The sequence below is a fragment of the Equus asinus genome, chromosome 21 (genome assembly GCF_041296235.1).
Source record: "Equus asinus isolate D_3611 breed Donkey chromosome 21, EquAss-T2T_v2, whole genome shotgun sequence".
Taxonomy (NCBI): Eukaryota; Metazoa; Chordata; class Mammalia; order Perissodactyla; family Equidae; genus Equus; species Equus asinus.
In genome coordinates this window covers 57,895,116-57,907,751 of record NC_091810.1, presented here as the reverse complement: position 1 = coordinate 57,907,751, position 12,636 = coordinate 57,895,116, and the positions used below count along the sequence as shown (strand labels likewise).

Here is a 12,636-nt window from a genome sequence, read left to right as displayed (position 1 = left end):
CTTCATGGCGGGGGCCTGGAATACAGGATTGGACAGAGGCAGGGACATCAGCTGCCCAGTCACCAGGCTTCTCTGAGCCCTGGGTGATTCAGGAGCCCAGTGCTTTTCAGCCTTGAACAGGCAGTACATGAATTACCTGGGAGTTGTTCCAGTGTAGATTCTGACTCGGTAGGTGAGGCATGAAGCCCTGCATCTTGAACTAGCTCCCAGGTGATGCTGATGCTGCTGCTCCAGGGTCTTCACTTGGAGGAGCAGGGCACTGACCCATGCCCCTGCCTTCATCCTAGGGAAGAACTGGGCTCCCTTTTTTCCAGAAGTCTTCTAAGAAGTATGTTAGTCTTTACTTGTTTGTCCTGCTTTCCCAGCCAGTCAAGATTCTTTGTGGGCAAGAATCGTATCTTACACGCTAATATCCCCCCAGTGCCTTGTAATGAGTCATCTTACAAATATTTATTGAGTGCACTACCATGTGCCGACACCGTGCTAGGTACTGGGGACACAACAGTGAACCAAACAAAGTCCCCATTCTCTGGAGCTTATAGTACCGAGTAGATAATAAATATACGTGGAATCAAATAAAATTCCTTCACTGACAGAGTGTTTTCTGAGAGCTCCAGGAGTCTCTCTCTAGGAACAGGGCAAACTGCACAGCCAGATCCCCGTGTTCCTACAGCCCCGGTCACCAGGCCAGATTGTGTCTCCACTTCTTAAACAAGTTGCTGTGATCTTGAATCCTGTAGTCAAAGCAGCACCAGCTCTGATCGACCCCCTGTATGTAATGGCTCAGGTCAAGTATCTCTCAGGTGAGCCCTTGGGGTCCTCATTGCCAGGTGGGGCCCCTGGGTTAGTGTCCACAGGCTCCCTACCTGGGATACTTCACGCACACACACACACGCACACACCCTCACCAGGCCTGCCCGCCCACTCCTTCCAGCCTCCAGTCCCCCAGAAACCTTCCTGACTTTCCTCACCAGCAGGGGTCTCTCCCAGACGGCCTTTTGCTGATCGCTTACTTGATCTGTGCCAGGTAACAGTCACTGAGCTTCCATTCCGTGCAGGCACCTCTCTGAGACTGGGACGCAGCAGTGCTCAAAATAGGCCAAGGTTCCCCGTGGAGTTTGCATTCCAGTAAGGGCGCTGGACCATAAACATAACACCTAAGCACATTGTGTTGTTTGTTAGGACACAACAATGCAGTGGAGATGACTACCGCAGGGAGGGGGACGAGGGGGTGGCAGGGCTGCACTTTTTAAAAGGCTGCCAGGCAGGCCTCATGGGGAAGTGAGACCCTGTACCATTAGGCTTTCAGAGCCCTGGGGCGGCCAAAGCAGTACCCTTCCAGCTTCTCCCGCCTCGTGGCCCCGATCCTAGAGAGAGAGGGAAAGAGGGGAGAGCCCTCCGTGGAGGCCCTGTTGTCCTCTCTGAAGTACTGTCCCTGCAGCCCTTGACCGCTGTCTGCCTGGAAGCCAAGCTGATCCCTGATGTCCTGGCGGCTTCCAAAGGATCCAGCACACCGCGGCGTGTCTCTGTCGTCTGGCACTGCCTTGTGTGGGTCGCGCTCTGCTGAGAGCTCCTCTGTCTTCATCCTCGGTCCTCCCGGTGTTCATCCGGGGTGCCTGGTTTATCCACAGCTTCAAGGTCCCATGGGTACAAGGGAGGGCAGGAGCACTCCCCTAGGGGTGCTGACAGCTGCCAGCAGATTTAGGACCAAAGCAAGGTCTCCAGCTGCTTCGGTTGCCATGGTGACATCTTCACATTTCTGCAACACACAGAGAAGGAGCAGGGAGTTTGGGACCTGGAAGCAGGTGCTCCCCACTCACCAGATTATGAACCCCTAGCAGGAGCTGTTGAGGGACCTGGCTGCAGAGGGAGGAGGGATCTCCTGCCAGCTCACTGTGCTGTACCACTAGGCTGCCACTGCCGCCTAAGGGCCAGCCTGGCTGCAAGGAGACCCCCAGCCCCATATTGCCGGGGCCTTCCGAGCTCAGCCTCAAGAGCAGATGGCCCTGGATTTCAGTGCTGACTTTGTCCCTACCTAGCTGAGTGACTTACATCACTGGAGTCCCAGTCCTACATCGGAAGGACAAGGATAATAACACCAAGCTCGCAGGACTGGACAAATGTTAAACCCCCTTTCTAAAGTGCTTCTCATGTGTTGGGCATAGAGCAGGTGCTTCATGAGTTGTGGCTATTATAGTTGCTGTTATTATTAGGTTTTGCTCTGCTCTTAAGTGTGGGAATTGAGACTTAAATTGTTCTCCTGAGCTTCCAGATGGAGTAGTGAAGTGACTTAGCTGTTTCCCTCAGGGTTACAGAGAGAAGGGAAGTGTTACACCAAGGTTTGAGTTTCCTGGCTTTTGTCTGGGTCAAAGCAAAAACTGTAGTTCTAATTTTAGGAAGAAACCTCTGAGTGAAGCAGAAAAGAACTAAGTAAAATGCCCAACTCGGGCATTTCTGGGTAACAGAACACTTAAAATCCATTCTGCTTTTACATATTGGGTCCCGGGAGTCCCCGGGGGCCCTGGATTTAGAGGTTTGTTTGTTATTTTCAGGAGAGTTAGAGAATGCCCAGAGCACCCTGCAGCGTTGCCTGGAACTGGACCCCACCTCCGTGGACACCCACCTTCTCATGTCCCAGATCTACCTGGCTCAGGGCAACTTTGCCATGTGCTCCCACTGCTTAGAGCTGGGCGTCAGCCACAACTTCCAGGTGGGCGTCCTCTGTGCCCTGTCTCCCACCGGCATCCTGAAGCCCAGCTAGCTGCAGCCCCCACTTGCCTTGCAGAGTAGCCACAGGAGCTGCCTGCATCCCTCAGACCCTTCTGTTGGCCCAAGGGGCAGGCTCGGTGGCTCCTGTGACTTTCTCCATCCCGGGTGCTGGGAGCAGCAGCAGGGAAGCGGATGCCCACACTCTGCTATGCTCGTCTAGGTCCGAGACCACCCCCTCTACCACTTCATCAAGGCCAGGGCCCTCAACAAGTCTGGGGACTATCCAGAAGCCATAAAGACATTGAAAATGATCATAAAATTGCCAACTGTGAAGATGGAAGAAAGCAAGAAGTTCCGTGGGCTCTCGGTGCAGCCCAGCGAACGGGTATCCATCTTACTGGAACTGGCAGATGCCCTCCGGATGAATGGGGAGCTGGTAAGAAATGCCATGCTCTCTTCCCATGGGACTGGGGCATATCACAGGTCCAGAGTAGGCCTGGGAACCAGGCTCTCATTTTGGCTGATGTTTACTTGTGCTATGACTTGAGCCTTTATTCATTTGGGAGCATATCTCTCTCCTACCTAAAAGGTTTCAGTGGCACCCATTGCCCTCAAGATAAAGTCCAAATCCTACTAAGTCCTGCATGATCTGTCCCTGTCTACCTCACTGTCCCCATGAGGAGCTCAGGGAGGTGGAGCACACAGGCCCATTAGGGCCACCACAGGTGATCGTGCAGATTGGGCAATGCACAGCTCCAGTGGATGCCAGTCACATCATAATCTTTATGAAGTGTCCCCTTGGAGTTTTGCAGTGTACAAACTGCTCAACAGTATAAGACAGCCCTGGGCCCTTGGAAGATCTGGCTGGGCAAAGGCAGGAAGCACATGGGCATCCTATGCTGGTCCACAGGAGCAATGAGGAACATAGAGGCAGGATCAAGGCCTGCGGGGAGCTGCACTCTGCATGCTCCCTTGGCCTGACTAGCCTCAGCCACTCACCTGCTCACTGGGAAGGGGTTTGTCAGCAGAGCTCCAAGACGATCTCTGAGATCCATCAGTACTAGGGCATCCAGCCTTCTCCTGTGATGATCCTGGTATACAGCAGGAACCAGCCCATGAAATCTTTTCTCCTTAAAGTTAAAAATTGCCTTCTGGGCAAAGATGGAAATGTGCAAGCCCATTTATTGTACAGTCATGTGCTGTACAATGATATTTCGGTCAACAACAGACTGCGTAAATGACGGTGCTCCCATAAGATAGTACCACATAGCCTGGTTGTGTAGTAGGCTGTCCCATCCAGGTTTGTGTAAGCACACTCTATGATGTTCGTACAATGGCAAAATTGCCCAGCAACACATTTCTCAGAACGTAACCCTGTTGTTAAGCGATGCATGACTGTACTTTCCTCCTTTAAATCTGCCAAAAGGAACAAAAGAATTAAAAGTAGAGAAGGAATCTCCATCTGTAACAAAATTAGGGAACAGTTGCATCTAAGAATAGTTAATGCAGTCCATCATTCATTCAGCCATTGACTGAGGGCCTCCTCTATGCCAGGTAGTGTGATGGGGCTGGGGATGAAGAACAGGTGGCCAGCAAGGACCCTGTCCTTTCAGAAGTTACCATTGATGGGAGAGAGAGGAAGCAAGGCGCAGTGAGTGGGAGCCTGAGGTTCCTGCATGTGCTTGAAACTTTCTGAACTAGAGGTGTGGTCAAGCCGGGAAAAGCGGGGACATTCCTAGAGGAACACAGTTCCAGCCCATAGAAGGGCAGGGCTGCTGAACAAGAACCCCCTGCTGAAATGCCTCCTTTGTTTTCTCTGTCCCAAACTCCTTTACAGGAGGGGTGGCCCAGGGTCAAGTAAGGAGGGACGCAACCTGAAAGTCAGGTTTGTGGCTCACTTTGCTGAGTTAACAGATCTGTGAGCTGTGGCCTTCACTCTGAGCCAAGGGATTCCATCCTGACCCCAGCTTTTCACAATGGCTACTCTCAAGGAGGACCCACAGAAAGCAAAGGGGAGATGTGCTCCCAGGGCAGCTGTGCTGGGCACTCTGCCTCCCTAGCCTAGTTCTTGGGGAAAGGCAGGGTTAGATGGAGATGTTCCCATAGATCCTGTTAGCAGGGATCAGAAGGGGTCCACCATGGAACCATAGGTGGTTACAAGACAGGAAGGAAGGGCAAGAGGGAGGTAGGGAAGGGAAGAAAGAAAGAGAGGGAGAGAGAGGAAGAAAGGAGGGAAGGAAAAAACAAGGGAGGAAAGAAAGAGAGAAGGAAGGGAGAAAATAGAAAATAAGCAAAAGACAAGTAAAGATTACACTTTGGGAGAAAGAGTACTGTAAAAAATAGAAGAAAGATTTTTTTTTAAAAAACTTTTCTGCACTCAATGAAAATAAAAAGAACATGGAATCTTGTAAAACAAGCTCAAAGTAGAGTGCAGGAGATCAACGCAGGGGTCCTAGTGAAACAGGGAAAGATGAAGAGTCAGCCAGCAGTTACAGAAAGCAACCACCAAAAACAGTGATACGATTACAAAGTCAGAACCCCATGATGAAGAGCAGAAAGCAGCCCAGCCTTTGCCGAAGTTCCCTGACTGGAGGAAAGGGTGGAGAAAACCAGGAAAGTGATTAAAATGATTTGAGAGGATGATGGACAAGAAAGACAGAAAACGGATATCCCACAAAGGCATGATCAATGTTCCTGAAGAAGAGAGAACACATGGAACAGAGGAAACATCCAAGAGGTAGTAGGGGTGCGGCTCCTTTAGGAAAGGCATGAAGCAGCAGCTCAGAAAAGCCCTCTGTGTTGGGGAAATAGCAGAGAAATGTTAAAACCAAGAAATATCCTCATAGTAATATCCTAATGAAGTTATGGGAAACCAGGATTAGCAACGTAGCGAAGGTTCCTACATGATCTGGGTAGAGAGCATATGACCCACCGTGAGAGAAAAATCATCTTGGCCTCAGACTTTTACTCAACAATACTATATTCAGGAAGACAACAGAAAAATATTCACAAAGGGTTGAGGGCGGAAGGATGTCCCCCAGGATATCTTTCACATATGAAAGCTTTAAAAAACACTCTCAAAAATGGAATAACTCGAGAATTATGGTGTTAGTTAAACTTTTCTGAAAAATCTATTTGTAGATATAATCCAGACAACCAAAATACGAAATAAAATGAAGTTTTTACAAGTGGGAAAAAATTTGAGGTGTAAGAGGACAGAATTAAGTCCAGTTAAACATAGAACTAATCTAAATAAATCTAAATATAGTTATATTGAAATAACTGTGGTAATTTTGACTCTAGGCCAGTATGATTGCTAAGTTCTTGAAATAAAAGTTATTAAAGTCAAAATAACAATAATATCCCATAAAAAATTCAGGGAGAAGGATGTGAAAGGAAGGTGAGGGACCATAAACATGCTAATTTTTTCCATCTTTGTGAAGGAAAGTATGAAATAAAAGTTTACACAAACTATTTCTTGATAGAAAGATAGAAAGGTCCATTTGAATTATGTCTTCATTATATCTGTACTCTTGATTATTTAAGTTACTCTCTTTGCCGGTTTTGGTGATTTCTGCCTTGCCTTCAACCTCACCAGACATTTATTCCGTAACCTCTGCTTTCTTTTTGTTTGCCTGGTATGTATGTAGCATCTTTTAACTTTTATTCTGGGCCTTTCGGTTTTTGGAACATAGACAGTAGGAGGTCCACTGTCTGTTTGTTTGAACCACTGTGAATGTCTTCTTTATTTAGTAGGTACGTTTATTTCATTTACAGTTTTATTATTACAGATATGTGCTCTTGGACTTTTTGTCAATTTATTTTGTTTTCATTTTATATGTGTAGCAGGACTGCTTCCAGCTGTCTCCATGTTTCATTTCTCTCCAGGCAGGGGTGGGAAGGGGGATTGCTTTAAGTTTCTTGGAAGGGGTTTTAAGTGTTGTCAGGCCACCTGTGGTGAATGACAGCAAATGGAGGGTCTGTTGGGTTCCCATGTTTTAGCATGAGGCCACCAAGGTCATGCAGGATGCCATCAACGAGTTCAGCGGCACGCCAGAGGAGATCCGCATCACTATCGCTAATGCGGACTTGGCCCTGAGCAAGGGGAACGTGGACATGGCACTGAGCATACTGAGGAACATCACGCCCAAGCAGCCCTGCTACACAGAAGCAAGGGAGAAGATGGCCAGCATCTACCTGCAGACCCGCAAAGACATCCGCCTCTACATAGGATGCTACCGGTAAGCCCCGGGCAGCGACTGACAGCCTCTTCTCCAATGGCGTTTTAAGGAGTGTTTTCTTCAATTGTGTTTCTTCATCCTGGGTCTCCAAAATGTGCCCTTGGAATGTGTTTGATGAAAGTATGGAATTTCCTGTGTGTTAGAATTTGAGCATGCTAGGTCAGCTAGCCCGGCTTATTGCTAAGTTCTGAGGATACAGAACTGAATCTGCCCTGAGCCCTGTTTGCCCCCCCAATATGGCTCACATTCTGATGGGAACCATGAGAACATACTTCTGCCCTGGGCCCTGGCTCTGCCTGTCCTTGAGGAAATGTCCAGTGACTTGGATGTGACCAATGTGAGGTTAAGCAAGATTGAGAACAGAGATTGGAAGCCCCAAGCCACTGTCTCTATGGTTTGACATTGGGACCTCAAGCATACCTCCTCATTCCCCTTCCTCAGGCAAAACCCTAGATAGGCAACTCAGGTGGGAAGGGAGTGCTGAGCAGGAGATAGGGGAGGTGATGCCAAGAGCAGTACGAAACCAATAAACACCGGGGCTACATGGTCACATTGGAGTTTTACAAAGGGCAGGGTGGCTGCCTTATGGAGAGGGGTCTGGAGGGTTGGCAATGGAGGCCAGTGGAATGGGTGAAGGCTCCAGTCATGGTCCAGATGACAGATGCGGAGAGCCTGAACTAAGGTAACCAGCACAATGCCTCATGTACAGTGGGCTTTCAATAAGTATGCATGACGAATGAATGAATGAAAGAGTGAATGAATGAAAGTCAGCCAGAATTAGTAGGAAAGAAGAGGAGATGGATTCAGGAATATGAAGGATGCACAGGTCTGAGATAAGTTTTGGTTACTTTTGCAGGGATCTCTGTGAACATCTGCCTGGCCCGCACACCAGCCTGCTACTGGGTGATGCTTTCATGAAAATTCAGGAGGTGAGTGAAAGCCTCGTGGCCTTTCCAAGTGGATCCTCAATCTCACTTCTCCAGCGGGAGGGAAGAGAGAGACCCCCGGATGCTTTCCCCACCAGCCTGAGAAGGCCCTGGAGGTCTATGACGAGGCCTATCGCAAGAACCCACACGATGCCTCCCTGGTCAGCAGGATTGGGCAAGCTTATGTGAAAACCCACCAGTACACCAAGGTCAGGCTGCGCTGGGGTGGGAAGGGTGGGGAGAGCCAGTCCAGCAAATGGAGGAGGGTACATGGGTGGGAGGATCTGGATGGGAGGGGAGTGACTGAGTTTCCACCCTCACTTCCCTGCTGAATGGGGTGCCAAGGGGAGAACTCAGCAACTCCCCAGCACCCCACACACACCTGCTCAGGCTGAGACTTGAGCCCTGTGCCAGCTGGGAGGGCCTTTTCCCCTTAGGCTTCTGTGTCTGGAGGGGCACACAGGTGTGCTGGCTGCTGATGGTAACATGGTGAGAGGCGCTTAAGTGTAGTACCAGACGTGATGCCAATATTTCCTGTTTGCACTAAGGCGATTAATTATTACGAGGCTGCCCAGAAGATTAGCGGACAAGACTTTCTGTGCTGTGATCTGGCTGAACTGCTCCTGAAGTTAAAGAAATTCAACAAAGCAGAAAAAGTTTTGAAGCAGGCCCTGGAACATGACTTTGGTGAGGTAGCACTTGAACTCATGCCCCAGCATCTGGAGCAGGCATGCTGCCCCCTACCCCACTTGCTCTTCTCTCGCAGAATGGTGTAGGGAATGGCCTCTAGCTGGGGTCTGAACCCAGTACCCCTGCCCACATCCCCAGCTTCCCAGGGGCCAGAAAACACTAATTTGAGTTTTCATTTTGCAGTCAAAGACATCCCATCCATGATGAATGACGTCAAGTGCTTACTTTTGCTAGCAAAGGTTTATAAGAGCCATAAAAAAGAAGATGTGATGGAAACTTTGAACAAGGTAATTGACAAGTAGACTCAAGCTCTGTATCTGCCGTTTCCTAATGGGAACTGAACAAGGAAGGATAGAACTGCAGGTCTGGAAGGCTCCAGGCCTGGGTCCTCAAAAGAGGATCTAGGTTACATCTCTGACCTCCACCTTCCATTTATTCCCCTACCCTTGCTCATTCATTGATGGTGCACCAAAGTGCTCTAAGCCTGGCTGGGCTGGAGAAGGAAGGGAGTAAGACAGTGCCTTTGCCCTCAAGGATGCTGGTGGTGATGATAATGGACAATGCCAGTAGCTCCCATGTGTTGAATGCGTTATGCTGGGTTCTGTACTAGGCTTTATTTGCTTTCTTATTTAATTCTCACAGTAGGCCTTTGAGATAAGCACTGTGACATTCCTATTTAACAGATAAGGCTCAAAGAGGTTAAGAAATGTACCCAAAGTCCCACTGCTGGTAAGTAGTGGAGCTGAGCTTTGAACTAGGTCTGCCTGTCCCAACCTATACTCTTTCTCCACTGGGCTGCCCCTGATAGGAGAGCTCCTGGCCATTCCTGCCACGCCTTCCTCACTCTAGAATCACCCAAGGGTGTGGCCTGGCATTTGTTCCCGGAGGGACATGTTGTGGTTGTAGAGGGAGAGCCCACTCTCTGACTGCTTGAGATAATTTATTCTCTTCTTTCCCATTGGATTCCCATTCCTCTGTTTGGCCCTTGGGGGACTGAGTGCTGCTTTGTGTCCACTTCCTGAAACTTAACCTTGGCATCATCCTTTCCTTTTGCCCCGATACCCACTTGTTACTTTCTTGGTCACTGAATGTCATGGACATTTGTGGGGACTGCCTCAAACTCCATTCAGAATGCATGCATCCGTTAAAACATAGCCTGCATTGGATACCTCCTGTGTGCTTGTCTAGCCTGTAGAACAACCAAAGCAAATTAGATCCAGTAAGTGTCCAGGTGTGCTGGAAACAGGTGCACAGGTAAAGTATGGTAGAGTGCTTGGTTTCAGGGCCTTTGCCTCTGCCCCTGCCTGGACACGTGCCAGCCTGCCTCCTGAGGATTCAGCCAGGGGACTTGCCTGTCCAGAGTGACCCAGATTTACTCAAGGGCATTTGAGACGCCCTTTCTAACACTACTGGCTCTGAAACAAGAGCTTGGGGACTTTCTGGGAATTGGCCTGAGATCTGGCACATCAGGCTCTGGGTTTCTGATTCTGAGTTTACTGGTTTCTCAAGGCCATGGACCTTCAGTTTCGGATACTGAAGCGTGTTCCACTGGAGCAACCCGAAATGATCCCCTCCCAAAAGCAACTGGCAGCCTCCATCTGCATCCAGTTTGGTGACCAGTACCTGGCAGAGAAGGAGTATGCCAAGGCAGTGCGATCTTATAAGGATGCCCTCTCCTACTCGCCTATTGACAATAAGGTGGGGTCCTCAAAGCAAGACACCTTCTCTTGGGGTAAGACGCCTTGCGGAGATCCCTGACTAGGGGCAGAGGCCAGTTCCTTCTCTGTGCCTCCCTGAGGAGCTGGAGGGGTAAGGGGCATGGGAACCCTGGAGTGGGGAGCCTGCTCTAGCTGACCCCAGGGCCCTCACCCTCCGCAGCCCTTGGAGCAAGGCAGGGAAGCCTCACTTTGGACAGCCGTTTGTGGAGGGTGGATTGGGGAAGATGTTTCTGGAAGTCATGTTAGTCTGGTATTTTCAGGTTCCTCTTGGAGGTGGGGAGACAGTGAGAATGTGGCTTCCAGGGGCTCTTTATGCATGAACCCCAGGCTAAGCTTCCAAGGAGGGAGGTGTGACTCCAGAGAGAGAATTCTGGCTGGAGTTCACCTAAGAGAGTCTATGAAGAGCTTAGTGACAGATCCATTCATTCATTTAATGTGCGCTCATTTAACAGATTTCCAGTATACGCCAAGTACTGAGCTGGGCGCTGGAGACACAGTGGGGCAAGACGTGGTCCCTACCATAGATTGCTCTCAGGCAAGGGAGTATAGCCAAGTACATATGCAGTTCTAACACCATGTGATCCGTGCCTTCATGTGGGTCAGGATACCGGGAACTCAGAAGAAGGGTACCTGTCCCAGGGTCTGGGGTGCAGAGGGCTTCCCAGAGAAGGTAAGGTTGGAGCTGAAGCTGAAGGATGAGTATGAGTTAACCAGGCCCCAACTTCAGAGGTTAGTTAGTAAAACACATGGTATGACTGCAGTATTGGGTGGGAGAAGGGGAAAGCCAGAGACATTGTCCCAGGGATTCCAGACACATTTTGAAGGCAGAGCTGATTGAAATGAGGTGTGAGAATGAGGCATCTATCCCCGAGTTTTCCCATGATGTTCATTGGTTAGTTTATTCCATCTGGTCTTGTCACAGGTGGTGCTGGAGCTAGCGCAGCTCTACCTGCTCCAAGGGCACTTGGACTTGTGTGAGCAGCATTGTGCCATCCTCCTGCAGACTGAGAAGAACCATGAGACCGCCTCTGCAGTAAGAGGCCCCCGAGACCTCTTCCCTTCCCCCCGCCAGGGTCTCTGTGACCACCTGCAAGCTGTTTCCTAGCCCCATAACCTCAGATACCTGGCTGACCCACCCCTGAAAGGGTGGTGGGCCATGGAGACTGCAGGCTGGATCTGCTGCCCTTCGGACGGGAGAGGTGGGCTGGCAGCAGGGGGCAGCATCAACCTCCAGCACCAATCCAAGGGGCGGTGGTGAGGTTGATTGGATCCAGGGGAAACCACACCCACTGTTGGTGGAGGCAGGGGTGGGAAAGGTTCCTGGGCTTGGGGAAGCGTGTGGGAAAAGCCATCCGCAGTCCTACTTCTCTCCTCCTATCACCCAGACCACCTCCAGGGCCACCCCAGCAGAGGAGGGGGAGCCCCATTCTACCTTACTGCCTGAGCTGGCAGTTCTCAGATGTGGGTAGAGGGGCTGGCTCTGCTGGCTGTCAAAATGTCCCATTGATGTCTACCCCTGGCCTTACCTTCTCACTTCCATCCTACCCCAGCCCCCCTCCCCCCGCAGGCCCCCACCTTCTGGCCTCCCCCTGTGGCGGCTTCTCCCTGTGCCCGGAGAGGCTACCTTGGAAGTCCTCTTCTACCTTCTCTCCTTTGTCCGCCCCCTAACATCCCCCACCCCACCCCATGCCCATGCAAGCTGCTGTCAGGAATTCCGGAGCCTTGTGTGTTTTCTGATAGATGATGGCTGACCTGATGTTTAGAAAACAGAAATATGAAGCCGCCATCAATCTCTACCACCAAGTCCTAGAGAAAGCGCCAGGTAACTAACTGCCTGCCTGGCGACCGCCCAGTGAGACCACCTTTCTCAGTTCCCACCCAGCAAGGGCTGCTCTCCCCAAGAAGGGTGGGCCCTCTCCCCTCCTTCCTGACTGAGCAGAGAAAGCCCCTTCCTCTCTGATTGTTCCCAGAGAGGCAGGAAACTGATAAAGCCCCGATGGAACGTGCTGGCCTTTCTGAGTCCAAGGGGCCAATTCCTGGTCTTAGGCAGGGCAATGCTTGGCACGGGACCCGGGACAGCCTGTCTGTCTCCAAATCACAGACAGTGGGGCTCAACATAAGTCCCCTTCTGAGGTCACAGCCAACTGGAGGTGGCTCAAAATTGTCTCCTAATATGTAGCTCCATTCACACTGCAGCATAAAACCACCCCTTCTTGCTGGAGAAGGGGCCTGGCAGGAGGCTCAGGCTAGAGCCCCAGCAGGCCCAGAGCAGAGTCCACTGAGAGGCCCAGCAGATCACAGCTGTTAGGAGTGTGGGTCCTGGAGCCAGACTGCCAAGGTTTCAATCCTGGT

The 12,636-nt window shown here is 50.5% G+C and overlaps 1 protein-coding gene across 5 annotated transcripts in view; it reads left to right on the top strand.

Moving 5' to 3' along the window:
- Positions 1 to 12,636, top strand: part of TTC21A (tetratricopeptide repeat domain 21A) — a 34,562-nt gene that overhangs the window by 18,191 nt on the left and 3,735 nt on the right. For all 5 annotated transcript variants that reach the window (XR_001401049.3, XR_011496725.1, XM_044754696.2 and 2 more), the window contains exons 12-22: positions 674 to 803; positions 2,553 to 2,710; positions 2,930 to 3,145; positions 6,712 to 6,950; positions 7,807 to 7,879; positions 7,975 to 8,085; positions 8,425 to 8,563; positions 8,750 to 8,853; positions 10,076 to 10,264; positions 11,207 to 11,317; positions 12,025 to 12,106. Coding sequence is in view for 3 of the 5 variants with exons in the window: in XM_044754696.2 (XP_044610631.2) it covers positions 674 to 803; positions 2,553 to 2,710; positions 2,930 to 3,145; positions 6,712 to 6,950; positions 7,807 to 7,879; positions 7,975 to 8,085; positions 8,425 to 8,563; positions 8,750 to 8,853; positions 10,076 to 10,264; positions 11,207 to 11,317; positions 12,025 to 12,106 (1,552 nt within the window). In the remaining 2 variants the exon portion in view is untranslated. The remainder of the gene's footprint in view (positions 1 to 673; positions 804 to 2,552; positions 2,711 to 2,929; positions 3,146 to 6,711; positions 6,951 to 7,806; positions 7,880 to 7,974; positions 8,086 to 8,424; positions 8,564 to 8,749; positions 8,854 to 10,075; positions 10,265 to 11,206; positions 11,318 to 12,024; positions 12,107 to 12,636) is intronic.